We start from the raw sequence: 20714 nt of genomic DNA, 5'->3' as shown, positions 1-20714 counted from the left end.
ATAGCTATATTTAATTTTTTTTTAATGTAGCAACATGACGTTTGGTCCAATGGCATATTCAGGCATGCAGTTTTCTTATTTTGTTTTAACTGAAAGTTATACCTTGCACAGTCTTGTAAGTCAAAAGGAGAATTAGGGGGAGAGAGAATACAAATAAGCTAGGGAGAGAATGAGACAGGACAGAGGAGACAGAACTACACAGAAGCTAGCTAGCCTGATGGAGTACGACACTGCACAATTTCAGAAACATAAGGACTGTTTTGTACATTAAAAAAATAAATAAATAAATAAGGGCAAGCCATCCTCGGGCTTTGAAACTGTATGTACAAAAGAGGCTGCCCACCAATCAGATAAAGCAAATTTTAATGATGTAAGTCTAACAGGTTAAAAAAAAAAAAAAAACCTACCACACTCACCATGCTGTCCCATGATCTACCTTCATTCGCAGGCTAACTTGGGGGAAACTAAGAAAGAACAAAAATCAAGCTGCTCGCTTCTGATGGCTTATCTTCATTGTCAGTCACTTAGGAGACACCCCTGGGGATGATGTCTATCAGGTTGTTTCTGCAAAGATTTAACTGAGGAGGAAAAACCTCACCTTGAATGTTGGTGGCACCATTCCATAGTCTGGGGCTGGGTCTCAGACTGAACTAAAAGGAAAGAGGAGCCCCATGGACTCTGGACTGATAGCTGGGGGGCTTGCATGGGACCAAATTAGGCCCTCTGACTGTGGGTGAAAGTTGCGTAGCTTGGTGTGTTTGTGGGTCTCCTGGCAATGGGACCAGGACTCATCCTGGGTACATGAACTGGCTTTTTAGACCCCATTCCCCATGGTGGGATGCCTTACTCAGCCTTGATGCAAAGAGGAGGCCTTACCCTCTGTGAGGAGGGCATAGGGGGTGGGATGGGTAGGTGGGGAGGAATGGGAGAAGGGGAGGGAGGCAGAACAGGGGTTGATATGTAAAAGGAAAGAAAAAAATTTAAATAAAAAAAAGAAAAAGGGAGAATGCTTATTGAGCACCAGCATTCCTCACCACCACCCTCTCTCCCTCCCTTCCTCTCTCTCTTCCTCCCTCCCTCTCTCCCTCCCTCCCTTCTTCCCTTCCTGAGGATTCAATGTCACCCTGCCTCACGCTCCCCCAGTCATGCCTTCCCCAATCAATTGATGACCCAAAATAAACCTTCCCTCCTTGAAGTTGCTTTTCCTGGGTATTTGGCCATAGTAATAAGAAATAATATATGAAATACCCAATGCAAAAGAATTTCCTCTTTTTCACAAAGCTATGTAAGACAAAGTAGAAACTTGAGGTGTTACTTTGGCTCTATAGCTCCATCAAGAACTGCCTCCAGTGTCAGAAGTAACTTAAAACTGCTTGCACTTTTTGTGTCTCAAGACTGAATTCTGTTTATTCAATCTTTTATTCAACTAATTTTTACTCTACAACTTCAATGTGTGGCTTGTTAGAGGAAGAAAATAGAATTGTCAACAAGGGTCTCTTAGGTCCTACTGAGGCTTACTAGGAGCCTTAGCTAATGGCTAAGATATGATGTAGCAAGGCTTTCTGAATCTCTAACGCTCGGGTACTCCTCTCAAATGTAATGAACCCTAACTTAGAATTAAATGTAAACAGGTGGAAGAAAATTCAACGTAAACCTTATACTTTTCCATTAGTAACCACTGCTGAGGAGAAATGTGTGCCTTTAAGCTTCAGGGGAAGACATTTCCCCTTTCCATGAAGAGGGCAAAGCCTCAGATGAGAACTAATTGTTCTATGATTGATTGATGGTTTCCCTCCTGTTATTACACACCGCCAGATGATGCACACTATACACACAACAGGGGGTAAGAGCGTCGATCAATTAGGGGAACAATTAGTTCCAGTTTTTACAGTGTATTTGAGATCATAGATGAAATTGCCCGAAAACAATAAGAACTGTTGGAGATCAGGGATGAAATCTAAAGAAGCAAATTTATATTAAAACAAAGACGGAAGTCGGTTTCCTCAGTCTTCCACACATGGGCCATGTTAATGCAATAACAATTAGAGTTTGGCAGCAATTCATTAATAGGCTGTCAGAGCTAGTCAAGTTGTGTTCACGGTTTCGGAAGGCTGAAGATTCTTATCATTGACGTGGCATGGCTGAGGAGTTACTGGAAAGCTAAATATGATTAATTACTTTCAAGGATACAGTTTGTGAAGCTCCTTCTGTGGGTACAAGGTTAAAAACAGGGGCAATCAAACATTGCAATCCCATGCCTTCTTTGGCGTACTTGTTTAGTATAGTAAATATCATATGTAAAAGTGTTCCAAGATTAAAGAGACCAAAGAACGTGTATTCAGAAAGCATGAGCCACCTTGCAGTAGTTCAGCTTGATAGGATCCTTGGCTCACATAAGACTCTAGATGTAGTGTTAGTTATAACTATCAAACTGTAAAATTTAGGGTGCAGAAGAAATCCAGGCCAAGGTGGATGATGGGCCAGGTGCTGAGTCCAAAGTCACGTCTCATGTAGAGTAGTGTGACAGTCTGATCCTGGCCAGAGACTTAAGGTTCCCTAGTCCAGAGAACAAGACAGGAAGCAGGAAGAAGTGAATACTAATGCTCAATAATATTTCATTTAAGAGAGGGGGAAAGAATCATTTATTAATTTAATACAAATTGATTATTTTAAAGAAAAATATAGAAAGGAGTTTGAAATCATCACTCCAGAAGTCTGTACCTAGAGGCTAGCCTTAGACTGACTGGTCAAAGCTACCTCTCCCAGACTATAAGACCCTAATCAATCCCATGTTGTTTGTTAGTTTCTCCAGAGTTCAATAAAGTAATAAATAGGATATTACTGAATATGTGGGGGGAAGAGGGTGCTTGTCTTTGATAATTAAAACCCAAACATGTTCTGAAAAGAATTATCTAGAGTTACTGAAACCCCATCCCTCAAAGATAATAGGTTTTGGGATTTTTTTCTTTTTAAGGGGAAAAAAAAGTAAAACAGAAAATTACTTCTAAATTTTAACTTCAGGATAAGGAGGAATTTATCTCATTTATCTCATGCAAATTTTCCTAACAATCAAATCATGTCAAAATTTGCTACTAAATTCCGTTTTGTAATTATATTCTAGGAATTAACTGGAAAGAAAAACAAATTGATATTCTCAGCTCCTTATCTTTGGTATTTTTTTTTTTTTTTTTTTTTTTTTTTTTTTTTTTTTTTTTTGGTTTTTCGAGACAGGGTTTCTCTGTGTAGCTTTGCGCCTTTCCTGGAACTCACTTGGTAGCCCAGGCTGGCCTCGAACTCACAGAGATCCGCCTGGCTCTGCCTCCCGAGTGCTGGGATTAAAGGCGTGCGCCACCACCGCCCGGCTTTATCTTTGGTATTTTAATGCTTATATCTACTTCCATTTTAATTAATTTTACTAATCCATTTAGTTAATGAATAAGTAAATCAGTACCACGGGAAAAAAAACATCAGTTGCTGCAGTGGCAGAGAATTGTTAATTCAGAAGTGACCCACAGCTACCAAAGTGAACCTGTCAACATAGCTTTGCTGTTTTGTTAATATTCTAATTTCCGTCTTATTGTTCTTCATAGAACAAAATGTTTCACATTTAATCTCTATGGTACTTTTGTTTCTAAGCTCTCTAAAAGACTATTACTTGGCAGTCACCAAGTATTTGAATATAAATTGATTTTATGCAATACACTGAAAACAAGGATTTTATTGATATAAATGGTTTCTTTATTTGTAGAATTACACAAAAATTATTTTGAAGCAGCAGGAGTCATATCTGGATGGTATTAGCATTTCATGCCTAAATCGAGTTGAACATTAATTTTATGAGTTTTTTTGTTGTTGTTGTTGCCCTTCTTTTAGGCAGTAGCATAAATGACTATGGCTGTAAGTATCAGGCGATTAGAGATGTAAGGGAAGAAAAGCTTTGTGAAACAAGATGTTAGAGATGACAAAACACTTGCTTGGAGATTGGTATAGTCCTTTCTTTCTTTCATTTTTTTTTTTGTGGGTTTTTTTTTTTGTTTTTTTTTTTTTGTTTTTTGTTTTTTTGTTTTGTTTTGTTTTTCGAGACAGGGTTTCTCTGTGTCATTTTGGTGCCTGCCCTGGATCTCCCTCTGTAGACCAGGCTGGCCTCGAACTCACAGAGATCTGCCTGGCTCTGCCTCCCGAGTGCTGGGATTAAAGGCGTGCGCCACCACCGCCCGGCTCTTTCTTTCATTTTTATTCATAAAAAACATACTTAAATTTGAAGACATTAGTAATTTTCTTTCCACTGATTGTTAATAGATAGCTTAATACTAAATTATATATGTAATACAGAAAATATCAAGACACCATGGAGACTGACCCCTGGAGGAGGGGAAAGCCGAATGAAGTTTTGAAAAGTATTCACTCTCTGATATCAGTCTATATTGTGATATTATTGATTTCTAGTCTTCTTGAACCAAAGAAGTGGATGTAATCTTAAAACCAACATGGCCAAAAGAAGAGTCTCAAGAGCATGAAAGAATCCTGCGACCGTCTAAGTTCTTTCGATGCACTTTAATGCATTGAAGAGACACTTGTGTCTCAGGCAAGCTGTTTTATCATTCACAACTGGGTGTGCAGTCTCTGATGATGGAGTTCTCCACACTACCATCTCAATCAGCAGATTTACACAGTTTTCTCTCTAACACCTTCAGCAAAATGCTGCCTGGACTCTTTAGTTGTGATGAATAACAGCGTGATTTTTGCAACTACGGGTTCCTACTTTCAACTCTGAAGGCTCTATATCCATTTCCTCTCTGCCAGCTGCCTTCTCTCTCTCCGCTATCAGCATTTTGGGACATACGAGATTCAGTAATGATGTATGCCCGGTATCTTGTAGACTTTATATCCCCTGCAGTTTTAAAATGCACCTCCATTCTCCTTATTAAAATGTCCTCTCATCTCTTTAAATACCAATTCTCTCCAAAACTGAGAGTCATCTGATCTAACATGGAAAACCCAGAAATGTACTGAAACCTGCCCAATATCAGAAAATAAATGAAGACGGATGGGCAAATGTACCTAAGCTTGTATCATTTTAGTCCTGTATAAGGACTAAAAGTAAGGCAAAGCAGAGATGCGGATTCAGTCAGCAACTTCAAGCTCCTGCCATTTCTTAACATAGACTGTGATATGCTAAGTGTTGTAAAACTATATTCTTAAGTAGAAAATCGTTACTATAATTCTACAAATGCAATAATAATACATAAAAATCCTGATCTTTTTCTTCCCCAATATAAAATGGATAGTGCATTTTATATATTAAAGAAAAGAAAAATGAAATGTTCTCTTTAGGATAAATGGAACTCGTATTCCTTGTAGCATATTAACCAGAAGTGCTTGTTTATGCTTTCTTCCAGCTATCACAGTGCTAGGAAAAACACGAAAAAGGGAAAAGGACATGAGCTCTGGGCTCCGTGGAAATATTTTGTTAAACCAGAAATTCTGAGATGTTTCTAAAGCATAGAAGGCATTTTATAATCATTGATGACATTAGCAGATTTGGGGCAACAGCAGAACAGAACTTCTTGCAAGAAACCGACTCGGGAGAGAAGGCTCATTTTTTCCACATGTGGCAAATCACACTGTGTTAACCCTCATGAGTCAGAGTAGAACTTCCAGGCTACACGTTCTGCAATAGAGGTGCATATGTCACCAAAGTAACCAGGCAAGGTATTTTCATTACTCACGTTGTACCAATGCAGTCATCACTGACCAGCATGCCTACAGTGCCATTATTTTCTTTCTTTTCAGCAAAGGCAGGAACACTGGTTGAGAATAGAAGTGATACCCATGCATCTCTAAATCAAGGAAAAACAATGTCATAACAGAATCCTCTAAAACTGGTCATGCTAACACCCTGTGCGCTTGGCGGGGGGCTCTTAACTCCACCATATCCCTTGAGAAGATTCCCCTCTCTCTTTAACAAACTGTACAGTATTAAAAAAAAAAACCCTAATTCTGACATTTCATTTTGAAATTTTCTTCCTTTAGGAATGTATACTTTTCACTTTAAAGGTTTTAAACTTTATAATAAAACTATCTATGTTTAGCATGAAAATTCTTATATGAGGTTACCTTATAGTTTTTTTTAACATTTATTCATTTAGTTTGAATGAGTGCGTGTATATGTTTATGTGGGGGCGGTGAGAGAGAGTGGGGGGAGAGAGAGAGGGAGAGAGAGAGAGAGAGAGAGAGAGAGAGAGAGAGAGAGAGAGAGAGAGAGAGAGCGAGCGCCATTACGCACATGATGTCAAAGAGCAACTTCGGAAGTTCATTTTCTCATTTGGTCTTGTGGGTCCCAGGGGTCAAACTCAGATTATCAGTCTCGGTTATGGGAGCCACTACCTACCAAAACATGGTGCCAGGCCTAAAGCCACCTTTTTCTTTAACTTTTATATATTTTAGTTTGATTTTGTAAGTTTAATGCATTAGGAGCACTTTGCTAGCAATTTCTTCTCTCCTTTTTTTTTTTTATAGCACAAAACTTTGTCAAAGTTTTCAGTCATTTTTTTTATCATCCTTGATTTTTGTCTTTGATTGCAAAAGCTGCTGAGAGGTTTCTGTAAACCCTATCACTGGTAAACAAGTGGAAGTTTATTGAGTCATACCTCTTAATTCATTCATATCTCACCTCCTAAAATACATCGTGACTTTTAGCTGATTAATCAACACTCATATTTTATTCATGCTATCAGCATATTTTTACCATAATAAAAATGCTCATTTATCTATACTCTGATATTAAGGTATGAATCTATACTGGTATATCCTCACTCAGAAATGTCTCCTCAGCCATTTGGATATTAATTTAGGGTCAGCTACATGTGTTACCGATTCTGAACATTAGAGGCATTGAAGAAAAATATCTGGCTAAATATAAATGTTTTCTTGAACACATGGAGATGACGCCACACACACATCACAGTCTGAAACCTGACTGAAGACATAACCTTGAAATTTGAGCAATCAGCAACCTTGGTTTTCCAACAGAAAATGCCACAGATCCTCCCTGTCTCTGTTGCTTTTGTTAAAGATGGTGCCTACCTGTGAATATGGAAAAGTATAGTAATGTCACATTTTAATATTTTTTTAAGTTCTCTAATTTATCATTCAAGGAAGATGTTTGTCACCCTGATTTAGAATCACTTTTAGTTTTCACATTCCTAACATCAATTTGTTGATAAATAAAGATGGAGAAGTTGCCTAAAGAAATGAGCAAGCCACCTACAGAATAACTTCATATTAATAGAATTTTAGTGCCTGTCATTAATAAATGTGAACCAAAAAGGTAGTTTCGCTCTCTATGGCTCTGTTATCGGCAAGCCAGGCTGCCAGTTCATAATGCTGATGAGTAGGTGTGTACAGAGCAGGTATTACAGAGCACTCTTCAAACATAAACCATGTCTAGCCAACTTTTTCCTTTGAAGATCTGCAATACAAGCTGTGACAAGGTCCTTTGTGTGCTCATTGAGTACCCTATATGGGGACATTGATTGTTCTAAAGAAAGCACAAGCTTATAAACCACATCTTTTATCAGTTACTGTTTCTTCAAAGTGTGGCTCTCAGTGTGTGGTCATGGTGTAATTACATTTTAGAGGACATTTGTTCATTTTTTCCTTTTTTTGAAAATAGACTTTTTTCTCACCTATTATATCTTGATTATGGTTTCTCCTCCCTCAACTCCCCCACTTCCTCCCATCCAGGTCCACCCCCTTTCTGTCTCTATTAGAAAACAAACAGGTTTCTAAGGGAAAATAATAAAATAAAAACTAAAACTAAATCATCGAAGTAGGACAAAACAAACAAACAGAAAGAAAAGAGTCCAAGAAAAGACACAAGAAATAAACACAAATCCAGAGACCCACTCGTTTGCACACTTAGGGATCCCATAGAAACAAACTCGAAGCTATAATATATACACACAAAAGAACTGTAGGGTAAGAGAAAAATAAAAGTAAAAAATATATAAATAAAATAAAAATTAATAAGAAATAAGATAGATTTAAAAAAAAAAAGAAGAAGAAAAAAAGAAATACCCTGACATGATAATATGAAGCAGGGAACATCCAAAGATACCTTTTCTGTTGGCCATCTACTGTTGGGCATGCAGCCTACCCTTAAGAGTGGTTTGTTTCCCCAGTAAAATTCTTGTGGAGTAAACTAAATTACTAAATTTTTAGTAAACTAAAATTGGCAAGGGGTTATCAATTGGAGATAGCTTTTGGGTTTGGGATGGGGGCTTGTGTCCACTTCTCCTTTCAGCTCTAGGACCCTATCTGGTATAGATGCAGGTAGGCACTGTGCATGCTGCCACAGTCTTTGTGAGTGCTATGTGCTCTGCTCATGTTGATTTAGAAGGTCTTTTTTTCTTGGTATCTTTCATCCACTCTGGCTCTAACTAACAATCTTTCCACCTCCTCTTCTGCAGGGTTCCTTTAACACTAAGGGAAGGGATTTGATGAAGACATCACATTGCAGGGCTGAGTGTTCCACAGTCTATCTCTGTCTCTCTGTCTCTGTCTCTCTCTGTCTCTCTCTGTCTCTGTCTCTGTCTCTCTCTCTCTCTCTCTCTCTCTCTCTCTCTCTCTCTCTCTCTCTGTCTGTCTCTCTCTCTCTGCACAATGTCTGGCTGTGGGTCTCTGTAGTTGTTCCCATCTGCTGGAGGAGTAGCTTCTCTGATCTTGGCAGAGCAAAGCACTGATCTATGAGTATAGTAGAATGTCATTAGGAGATATTATATTGCTACATTTTTTTCTTTTTATAACAGTAGTATTTGTTTTACCCTAGGTCTCTGGGTTATATAGTCTCAGATTCTTGGTCACCTAAGCACTGGTGGGTATAAATTCCATCTCTGGGAATAGACCTTAAGTCAAACCAGATATTGGTTGGTTACTCCCACAAGTTTTGCACCACCATTACCCTAGCATATTTTGCAAGCAGGCCACCATAGTAGATCAGAGGCATTGTGAATAGGGTGGTATCAAAGTTTCTTCTTTGGTAGTGTGCAGAGTACCTTCCTGTACCAAAGACACTAATGTAGTAGTGAAGACTCTATATAGACATCAACTCCACTTCTCCATGTTCAATGAGTTGTGTAGGTGTGTCTTTAGCAATGGGGCCTTGCAATCTGTTTATGGAGAACAACCTATGGTCTTGGCAACAGCCTGGATTGTTTGGAATTTCCCATGGGACCCCTTTGGCCAAAAAAACTCAATTAGATGTAACCCAACTCCAGTATTGGAAACTTCATTTGGTCACAAGAGATGTCCAGTTTGGGCTCTGTCTCCCCTATTAGTTGGCAGATTTGTTTAGATCACCTTCCTATATGGATATATTTCAGGAAGCTTCTGCTGTATTAGGCTTCTATACAACCTCATAATTGACCCTTAATTTTAGCTATTTGTCCCCACATCCCCTCCCTTCTGCCCCTCTCCCCTGTCCTCCCCTCTCCTTCTTATTTGATCCTCATGTTCAAGTCATAACTATTTATTCTATTTCCCTTTCCTAGGGAGAGATATCTGTCCTCCTAGTACAATATTCTATACTTAACCTCTGTGGTTCCACAGATTATAATTTGGTTTTCATCTACTTAACAGCTAATATCCACATATAAGCAAATATATACTGCATTTGTCTTTCTGGGTATAGGTTACCACAGTCAGGATGATTTTTTTCTGGTTCTATCCATTTACCTGTGAATTTCATGATTTCATTTTTTAATGGCTGAGTAATATTCCATTGTGAAAATATACCACATTTTCTTTATCTGTTCATCCATTGTGTGACATCTAGGTTCTTTCCAGTTTCTAGCTCTTATGAATAGAACAGCAATGAACAGTATGAGGCCATCTCTGTGGTAGGATGAAGCATCTTTTGAGTATATGCCCAAAAGTAGTGTAGCTGGGTGGATTCCCATTTTCCTGAGAAACTGCCACACTGATTAACCACAGTGGCTGTATAAGTCTGCATTTCCACCAGCAATGAATGAGTGCTAACTCTCCTTCCTCCACTACCTCACCACATGATCTGGCATGAGTTTTATTGATCTTCGCCATCCTATGGGTGTTAGATGAAATCTCAGAGTAGTTTTGATTTGCATTTCCCTGATGACTAAGAATGTTGAACACTTAAGTATTTCTCAGCCCTTTGAGTTCCCTGTATTGAGAATTCTCTGTTTGCATCTGGACCTCATTATTTAAAATGAATTATTTGTTTTTTTGACATCTAGGTTTTTTAATTATTTATATATTTTAGATATTAGCCCTCTGTCCAATGTGTAATTCATAAAAACCTTTTCCCATTCTATAGGCTGCTGCTCTGTTTGAATGATGGTGTTCTTTGATATGTAGAGGTTTCTCAGTTTCATGAGATCACATTTATTGTTCACGTTAGTGCTTGTGCTGAAGGTGTTCTGTTCAGAAAGTCTTTTCCTGTACCAATGAATTCAAGGTTATTTGGGTTTCTCTTCTATCAAGTTAAGTGCATCTGGCTTTATCTTGAGGCCTTTGATTCATTTGCAGTAGACTTTTGTGTAGAGTGATAAGTATGGATCTATTTAGATTCTTTTACATGCAGCTGTCTCGTTTGGCCAGCAATATGTGTTGATGAAGTTTTTTTCAGTGTTTATTTCTAATTTCTTTATCAAAAATCAGGTGTCTATAGGTCTGTGGATTTATGTCTGGGTCTCCAATTTGATTCCATTGATCAGTGTATCTGTTTTTATGCCAATACCATGCTTTTTTTATTGCTATATCTCTGTAGTACAATTTGAGGTTGGGAATGGTGATAGCTCCAGCAGTCCTTTTATTATTCAAGATTGTTTTAGCTATCTTGAGTGTTTTGTGTTTCTGTATGAAGCTGAAAATTGTCCTTTCAAGATTTTTGAAAAATTGTGTTGGAATCTCAATGGGAATTACATTGAATATATAGATTGCTTTTGGTAGGATGGCCATTTCTGCTATGTTAATCCTACTGAGTATGAGTATCCTATGAGTATCCTATGAGTATGGGCATTCGTTCCAAAATTTGTTTTTTTAAGTATATCTCTTATTTGTCTTTGAGAATTTCAAATATGTCTATAAAGTGTCTTGACCTGACAATTATTTTAAAACCACTTTCTTAAAGTGATGCAATCTCAGATTTTCAAGAGGAAAAAGCCATGAGAATCTTTGTGGATGCATTTCAAATTTATGAAAGCTTGACTCATTGCAGAGATAGACTACAAATTGCTTCTTATTAAGAAACAAAAGCAAAAGAAGCATAAGAAGGAGAAAGAAAAAAAACAAAAGAGCTGCCTACAGAGTGCTTGAGGGCTATACCCCTAGTAATCACAGGTAGATAACTGATGTTACAATGTTTTTCCCAATTTAACTCCCTGATTCCTTTCTAAATTGTCCCCAGTAGATAAAGTATAGCTGTGCATTGCTATGTTACACATATTCATTGATGATGAGCATGTTAAAAGGTAGACCCTTTAAGTTAAATATTATGTACCAAAGTAAATCTTTCTCTAAACTCTTTTCAGCATTTAAATTAAAGGAAACTAATCACAAACCAATTATCTTATAGTTCATATTAACTCATTTCTTATCTGTCTAGAATGTGGGTGGGTTGCAGGACATTACACTAATTTATAAACTCAATGTATGGAACAGTTTCTAAATAATAAATGGGGTGACTATCTCTTAAACCTGTTGAGAATCTGAAGCTAAGGGTCAGAGGTACACACAAGTAAAGTGCATCAGGAAGAAATCAAATTACCAAAACATAGCATTAAATAAGGCTGTAAAAAAAATAGATGTTTGTATTGTTACTGTGGGGCTCAGCTTGTAGCGTGTTTATACGTACTGCCTCCTGGCTACAAGCAACAGGCAGTGGTACATAAACTTGGCTGAGCCTTAAGGAAAGCCTTCTTTTGCAAGTCCCAAGATGAGAGGTGGTTAACACAACTCAACATCCCTACCAGCTTTGGATCCTGTCATTCATACAGTATCAGTTTTCTTCAATAGCTTCTCGTGTTCACAACAGTTCCAACTCCCAGAACAACCACCATACCAACCAGCAGAGAGGTGTTGATTTCTGTAGATATCTTCATTATTAAAGTGAGAAAAAAGTTCTCAGATGGAACCCATAACACTTCTTCTTATATCACAACATTCCCAAGGTGTATCCCATGGTCTCCAAGCAACCACTGGTAAAATGAACCAGGTTATCATGACTGACACATAAACTAAGATTTCCCCATGAGATATGATTAGGTTATCTCCCTAGGACCACAGCTATCCAGAAATAACAACAAAATAGTGTGTTTGTTTTAAATTGTAGGGAAGGGATGGTTTATTTTATAGATTATGGATACTGTTTGTTTATGTTTTAGGTTTACAGAAATCCACTGGCATAATAGAAGAAGGTAGAATTTGGGAAGGCGGAAGCAAAATTGATACCTTTCATACTTCATAGCTGAGATATTTAGAATACAAACAAACAGTACTAAACGCATGGTTTCTTTGTGGCTCTCTTAGTAATTTTCCATGTGATGTGTTTTTCTCAGTGCAGTCTCCCACAATAATTTCTCTAGCCAATAACTGTAACTCTGAGCTTTTCTTTCTCAACAGGTCTGAGAGATATCCATTTCATTTATCTTCATTTAAAACAGGGTGAGAATTATTCAGAACACTTTGTCATATTGGACATATTGTAGGCAGTCGATTTATTCATTCAATCAACATTTATTTCCTCACTAGTAAGAAAATTTCATGGGCTAAGAAACCAGCCCAGTTCAGTGCAAACCTTAGCTCCGCTGTTTCCTGGCTGTGCAACCTCTGGCAGATCTTCTCATCCTTAACACACAAATGATAACATGCCCTGATTTATGAAGTTTATTTGTCAATAGCAGATGCACTTATATGCTCAAACTACTTTTTCAAATACCTGAATATTACACATTAATAAGTATTGCCTTCCTTTGTTTACTAATATACTATTTCAAGCTGAAAGACTGGGGCATTTTCCCAACCATTGAGTTTACCACAATTGGAGCTGTGGATCGATTTTCAAGCTTTGCTCCACTGTGTGACAAAACAATGACAGTTGGAGCAGTTTGATAAAAGAGGGCTTTGTGCTCCAAGCTTAGATTTCCTCTCAAGTGCCTGCAGCTCGGAAACAGTAAGAGTTCAGAGCTGAGCCTCAACAAAGCAAGGGAGAATGGGAATTCCAAATCATTTATCTGTAGTTTCTATAGAAAGCATTTTGAGAGCCAGTTGGCTTCAACCAATAAACCTGTGTTCCTTCAAACACTGCCAAAGCATCTAATTTTATCTTACCATACAAAAGGAAAAGAGTAGCTTCAATTAATATTGTACTTTAGAGCATATAAAGTTGATCAATGGGAGATGTCAACTCCAAAAGAAATAGTAAACAGCAGCAAAGATAAAATAAAATCACAGCTATCACCACCAACAGGGTAAATGCTAATTTAGAAACCATCCAATCTATATTATTTTTATTTCTCTCTGGGTTTCTATGTTCATCTTTCCTATCAAATGTAAGGAAGGAAAGAAGAAAGGAAGGGAGGGAGGAGGGAATGATGAAGAGAGGGAGGGAGAGAAAAAGGGAAAGCTAGAATGTCACCATTTTTATGACACTACACAATATACTTGAAGTCTCTCCAATACATTTGAAAAGCTATTATGTTTTCCCTTCTTGACCACAATCTTGTCTTTCTAGATGAAATCTTGGGAGACCCATTAAAAGCATAAATGTTCTTCAGTGTGGACTGGCAATTTAAAAACAAGTGTGGTTTTGAAGTTTCAGTAATAAAATATTTTCTTAAAATAGAAATGGTTGCAAAATTAGCAATGTTAATTTTATGAATTCGTTATCAAGTGCTTTTAGAAAGAGCTCTAATGTCCCATGTTTTTAGAGATTTGTGTCCTTACTCTAGAGGAGATTTCAGGTTTATAAAAGATTTGTTGATGTTTTTGTCATTATTGTAATAGTTGAATGTTTAGGTTTAGACTTAGGTACTTGCTTTACTTCTGTTATTTTAGCCCATATTATAATGATCTGAGAGAAAAACTAATGTAGCAATGAATCGAATTTTTATTTTAACTAATTCCTATAAAATTTATGCTGGCTAAAATTACTAAACATAACCGAGAGAACGAGATACTAAGCTTGTTCAAATTTTTATGAAGCTCATCACCTTATAATGTTTACAAGTAATGTTCACTTTTCAATGTCATGGTTTGACTCTAAGAAACCATTAATTTAAAATTCACTATCCGTTTATATTCCTTTACCAGAAACGATTGCAAAGTAAATTATGCTGATATAATAAGTTCATAACATTGAATTTTATGTTTATCAAAAGATCTCAGATTTCTTTAGACAGTTTAACTTGGTGGCAATCTTGTAAACACAGTAAAAGTGGGGGGAAAAAAACCACAGGATCTCCCAGGGTCTGCTAAGCAGGCTCCACCCCTGCCCCCAGGCTCCGCCCCGGTGGGACCCGGCCCCTCCTCCCCTGTGCCCCAGGCTCCACCCCTGTGGAGCCCCGCAAGGCCCGCTGGGAAGGCTGCTTCTGCGCCTCTGATTGGTCAGGCTCGAGGAGGGGGCGGGCAGGCCGACGTGAGTGGAGCTGAGCAAGATGGCGGCGCGGGTGATGCGGAGGGTGCAGGCGGTTCATCTTGAGTCTGACGCTTTCCTGGTTTGTCTCAACCACGCTCTGAGCACAGAGAAAGAGGAGGTGATGGGTCTGTGTATAGGGGAGTTGAATGAAGGCGCGAGGAGTGTCTCCAGACTCGCACACGCTGGCCCTGAAATGGGCGCGGTTGCCCAAACGGTGGATGCCCCCGCCAGGGTTGTTCACATCCACTCTGTCATTATCTTGCGGCGTTCGGACAAGACCAAGGACCGAGTAGAAATTTCTCCAGAGCAGCTGTCCGCAGCCTCCATCGAGGCAGAAAGGTCAGCCGAACAAACAGGTCGTCCCCTGCGAGTTGTTGGCTGGTATCATTCCCACCCTCATATAACCGTTTGGCCTTCCCATGTGGATATCCGTACACAAGCCATGTACCAGATGATGGATCAAGGCTTCGTAGGACTGATTTTTGCTTGTTTCATAGAAGACAAAACCACAAAGACTGGTCGGGTACTCTACACTTGCTTCCAATCTGTGCAAGACCCAAAGAGCTCAGAATATGAGAGACTTGAAATCCCAATCCATATTGTACCTCATACCACCATCGGGAAAGTATGCCTCAAATCAGCCATAGAGCTGCCGAGGATCCTGTGCCAGGAAGAACAAGACGCATATCGGAGGATTCACAGACTTACACATCTGGACTCAGTAACCAAGATCCATAATGGCTCGGTCTTCACCAAGCATCTGTGCAGTCAGATGTCCACAGTCAGTGGGCCCCTACTGCAGTGGTTGGAAAACAGACTAGAGCAAAATCAGCAGCGTTTGCAGGAGTTGGAACAAGAAAAGGAAGGCCTTATGGAAGAGCTGTCTTCCCTAGAATAAATCGGGAGGACAGAAATGGGTGGATGAAAATACTTGGCATACAATTTATAAGCTAAATTAATTTCAAAGAAGATAAAGTTGGAGGACTCACATTATATAACTTCAAGACTTCTTATAAAGTTGCGGTAATGAAGATACTGTGGTATTCATGGAAGTCTAGACATATAAATCAAAGGAACAGAAAAGAAAACCCAGAAATAAACCCTCGATTGTATGCCTGACTAATTTTGACAAAGTACAAAAGTGTTTCAAGGAATAAAGGGCAGTCATTTTGGCAAATTGAACTTCTACAGGCCAACAAAATAAATTCTAACAGTACCTCAAAAATGTTTCATGGATTTAATGTAAGACAGAGACCTTTTAGAAAAATATCATATGAGAAAAATCTTCAGGAGACATGTTTTTAAACTTCAGCCCAAAAGGACAATCTGGAAGAACACAAAGTAGACATATTGGACTTCACCAAAATTTAAACTTTATTTTGTAAAGAAAGAAAAAAATGAAAAAGAAAGAAAATAAGAAGATAAGAAATTACTTGCAACCCTTGTAGTATCTAATACCTGATAAATATGGAAAAATGAAATATGATTAAAACTCAAAAATAAACCACCCTAGTAGGAAATAAATAGATCTTTTCACCAAAGAGGATATATAGATGGCAGGTAATGTTCTGAAAACATGTTGAACTTCATATGTCCTTGAGGAATGCAAATTAAAACTAGAATGTGGTGTGACATCCACTTAAGAGGTTTGCTAAAGAGACAATAGCAAAAATACCAAATATTGTTATGGATGGAAAGTATATTTCTCATACACCAACGACAAGGGTGTCAAATACAGCTATGCTGTAGAAGAATTTGGAAGTGTTTTATAAAGTTAACTGTACACTTAACATGTGACCCAGCAATTGCACTGCCTGGGCACAAAAACTTTGACAGAACATTTCATAGCAGCTTTATTTGAGATAGCCTCAAATGAGAAACAACCCAACTGTTCTGCCATGGGTAAGTAGTTAAACCATTCCTACCATGGAATACTACTCTGTAGTAAAAAGGAACAGACTACTAAAGATATACAACTTGAATGAGCCTTGGGGTATATTATATAAATGAAAAAAAAGGGTAATCTCAAAAGGTTACTTGCTGTACAGTTGCATTTGTATAGCATTGTAGAAATGTCAGAACTATGGAGAGGGAGTAACAAATGAATGATTTCTAGGTTTCAGGACTGCATAGTCTATAGGATATATATTACTATGACATTATAGAATAAGAGTTCATTTAGGCTGATGATATCATTTTGTATATTGTTTCCAATGTTTAGTACATAAAACTATTCTCAGGCTAATATTTTATATATCTGTATATACAAACACTAATTTGTGTAAAAATCTAGCAGCAGTGAATATTATACCGTTGTCCTAATTGGTTTTGAAGTTGCACAGTTGTAGGAGACCCTACAACTAGAGGAAACTGAATAGAGGATATATGGGATTTTGTACTATTTTTCTAATTTCTGATAAGCCTATAATTATTGTAAAATAAAAACTGTATTTAACAAAAAGAGTGCTAGGATAGAGCATTTCCATTACTATCACCTCTAAAGTCTTGCAAACTTCTTGTCTCTCATTTTGCTAGTGTTTATGGTACATGTTGACACAGGAAGGCTTCAGGCAGCAAACAGGATTCATTACCTCTGCTCAGGTTCCCCCAAAGTGATTCATGGCAGGGACCATTGCTGAGGATACCAACCATCCTTAGCATACCCAGGCAAGCAGCAGTTTATCCTGGCAGAGAGTGAATATGAGATGCCATAACATCTTTAAAAAAAAAAAAACTCCCACTTCAGACACACACAAGTGTGAATATAAATGTATTGTATAAGAATATATTCTGTTGAGTGGTCAGTCTATCACTCAGCATTCCTTCTAGGCTATGTAATAGGAGCCCCCGTATCACTCAAAATTGTCAGATATCTGTCTACCACATATAGGAGTTAGGGACAAAAATATGAACTTAGTAACATAATTTGCCAGTTTTGCATATAGACTGCTCTGAAACCAAGCATGCCTAGGGAGCCCACACATGCAGTTTTATTTCTTGTTATGCTTTCTGGATTCCATGATGCAGATATGCAGAGAACTGTAAGTGTGGTGTTAGCCTGTGAGGAGCCTTTCTACTGAAACTCAAAGGGATCTGAAAGACTCACACCATGCAGCTGGTGTTGTGGGAGAGGGCAGCAAAGGCTGTAGCAGTTCTGGGGGAGACATCTTTGTTAGAATCCTGGCTCAGCAAAGCATAGCTGTGTTCTTTCTTATGTGTAGGCTCTGGGCCCTTCAGAACATTTCAGAAATTACATACTTAGATAAGATTTTTAATTGGTCTGACTCTACTTTGCATTCATTATTATTATTATTATTATTATTATTATTATTACTATTACTATTTTAGATGCATGTTGGTATTCTGATGAGGGTGAGAAAGAAAGTGTGTGGACTTGGGTGGGTGGGGAAGTGGGAAGGATCTACGAGGACATTGGGAAGGGAAACTGTAATATTGCAATTAGAATATATTGTATGAAAAATCTATTTTCAATTAAAAATAATTTTAAAAGATGGCTCAGTGGGTTAAAGGTGCCTGCCTCCAAACCTGAAGTCCTGAGTTCGGTCCCTGGGGTTCACATGATAGAAGTAAAGAATCAAGCACCATAAGTTGTCCTCTGACCTCCATGTCCATATACTATAGCATATGTGACTATACATGTCATGCACACACAGATACATACACACAAATACACACACACACACACACACACACACACACACACACATATATATATATATATATATATATATATATATAAATTTTAAAATAAATAACATGGAGGTAATAGACCTCCATACTTCACAGGCTATTGTAAGGATTATGGTAATACATATGTGGTACAGTTAGAATACCGCTGCATGTATGGCAAAAGATTTGTTTGTATAATTGTTGTTTATTGGGCTTAGACCTGTGTGGAATAAGATCCTGATCCCTCCTCAAATCTGCTATGATATGACTATGGCCATATGCTGTCTACATAGGCTTTTCCCATGATCAGAGCCTGTGAAAAGGACTGAGAAGGTGCTGCTGATGGACCAACACTGGAATTTATGTCTTGATTATGTCTCACACTCATCACCTACACGGTTTAGGGACAGAAACCAAAGTTAAGATAAAAAAAAAATAGAAAGGGGAACAGGAAAGCAAATATTGGTGCTTTAGACACATTGGGGCACCTGTAAGTAAACTTAGAAATGACATTGTTTTTGACATACGACTAATTTCTCTTTATTTGTTGTGTGGAAACTCATAACAGTGTTTTCCAACACTTCTCGCACCTCTTTATCTAACCCTTTTTATTGTATCTGATGCCAAAAACCAGGCCCCACCCACCATAAGAGAGCCCTGAAATCTCTTGCTTTCCTCTTAGATCTTCCAAGAACATTTATTCATCTGAGTTGGAGAGAAGATGCACCTTGAGGCTGCCATTCACACACCTGCAAATTTGGGGGAGAGTTTGATGTGCTGCTAGGCTGCTACACTTCACTTATTGATTAAGGATCCTCAGGCAAGGAAAGACTTTAAGTGAAAGCATTGACTCATTCATTATTTTTCCAAATTCTTTCAGAGCGAGTATGATCATATTCCCTGAGAACCTTACCTGGGTTTGACACAGTTCAGTAAAAAATGCTTTCTATATGGTATTCTAGAGGAAAAAACTGAAATGCATTGCAACAGGCCATGGTTGAGGCAAGAGATGGGTTTGTGTATCGGCATCCACTAGTGGTAGGATTACAGTGGTCTTTAGGGAAGAGAGATTGACAGGCCAGCTCCTCTTGGCCAGGTCCATTTTGATGGAAGAAGTCTTTGGCTATGTCTGTCAGCATCTGGTACTCTCTGAACGTAGTATAAAGTGCAAGACTCCTTACTGAAACTGAGCATTGAGATAGGGTCAAGAAGGATGCATGGGCACCTACGTTGGCTTCAGATTCCTCTATGATTGGTAGAAGACACTGATGAAGTAAAATCCTTAAATTCTGTTCTCCCCTTCTAATACATAACTGCCTGTTTCCTCATTTCTCCTGGACTATTTTTAATGGTCAGTCCAAAAGGAACTTACAGGTTTGGATCTCTTATGTATTCAAATACTTTCTTTGGTAATTTTTTTTTTTTTATAATTCCTTGCCCGTTTGTTTGGACTTTAATTTTGTATTCTTTGATTATAAAATACAGTACTTAAATAGAGATGGAAATAGTGATTTCTGTAGAAATCATTGTTTATGCAATATTATAGATTAGCTCACTATATTATCTGAGAAAACTATACCAAGTTTTAGATCTAGAGATAGACATAATTAAAGTCCTAAAAAGAGTAAAAATAAGAGAAGGAATGTTGTCATAACAACAATGATCCTGATTTTCCTCAGGTTATACTACAGAATTTAAGCCTTTATGACACTTTACTACAATTTTGTCTACATTGTATTTCAACCAATGGCCATTTCATGTATTGTTGCTGAAATTTTTGCTTCACTATTTTCTTGAGATTTAGTTTGTGTTTGAAAGTGTTTTCAGTCTGGTACTGGATTACTGGATCATACTGTAGGGTTCAGTTTTCATAAGAATAAATAATTTTAAAAGGATTTCTATAATTTTAAATAACTTAGACTTACACCGTATTGAGAACATAAATACATAGGACAATGTTTCTCAGCCTTCCTAATGATGCAACCCTTTAATACAGTTCCTCATCTTGTGGTGATCCCCAACTATAAAATGATTTCATTGTTACTTCATAACTGCAATTTTGCTACTGTTATGAATCATAATGTAAATATCTGTAAATTATGCAGGATATCTGATCTGCATACCCCAAAGAGATCACCACCCACAGATTGAGAGCCATTGACATGGGAGAAGGTGAAAATTCGGCCAGAAATTTAGCGTTTTGAATCTATCTTTGCAACCTCTTTTCTATGAAAGTCCTTTATTTATAAACATGGCACAATCTGTGTAATGTCTCATAACCTGTATTTTGCAGCTAATACTCCCTGTGCTATCAAGTTCCTAGCTATTTAAGACAAGATTAATACTACTCTTG

General features: G+C 37.8%; 2 protein-coding genes across 4 annotated transcripts in view; both read left to right on the top strand.

Annotated features, from left to right (window-relative positions):
* Nucleotides 1-20714, top strand: part of Syt1 (synaptotagmin 1) — a 514933-nt gene that overhangs the window by 289915 nt on the left and 204304 nt on the right. Inside the window, exon 1 of one of the 3 annotated variants that reach the window (XM_076553877.1) lies at nucleotides 15581-16573. The exons of the other annotated variants lie outside the window; for them this stretch is intronic. Coding sequence (XP_076409992.1) covers nucleotides 16570-16573 — 4 coding nt within the window. The 5' untranslated portion in view covers nucleotides 15581-16569. Of the gene's footprint in view, nucleotides 1-15580; nucleotides 16574-20714 lie in introns of those variants that run through there. 3 annotated transcript variants of the gene reach the window in all.
* Nucleotides 12378-16076, top strand: LOC102910834 (lys-63-specific deubiquitinase BRCC36-like). Its single transcript, XM_076553878.1, has one exon. It carries the CDS (start codon nucleotides 14691-14693, stop codon nucleotides 15567-15569), a length of 879 nt encoding a protein of 292 aa, XP_076409993.1. The 5' UTR covers nucleotides 12378-14690; the 3' UTR covers nucleotides 15570-16076.

The sequence above is a fragment of the Peromyscus maniculatus genome, chromosome 18 (assembly GCF_049852395.1).
Source record: "Peromyscus maniculatus bairdii isolate BWxNUB_F1_BW_parent chromosome 18, HU_Pman_BW_mat_3.1, whole genome shotgun sequence".
In the NCBI taxonomy this organism is placed as follows: Eukaryota; Metazoa; Chordata; class Mammalia; order Rodentia; family Cricetidae; genus Peromyscus; species Peromyscus maniculatus.
This window is presented reverse-complemented; position numbering and strand designations above follow the sequence as displayed.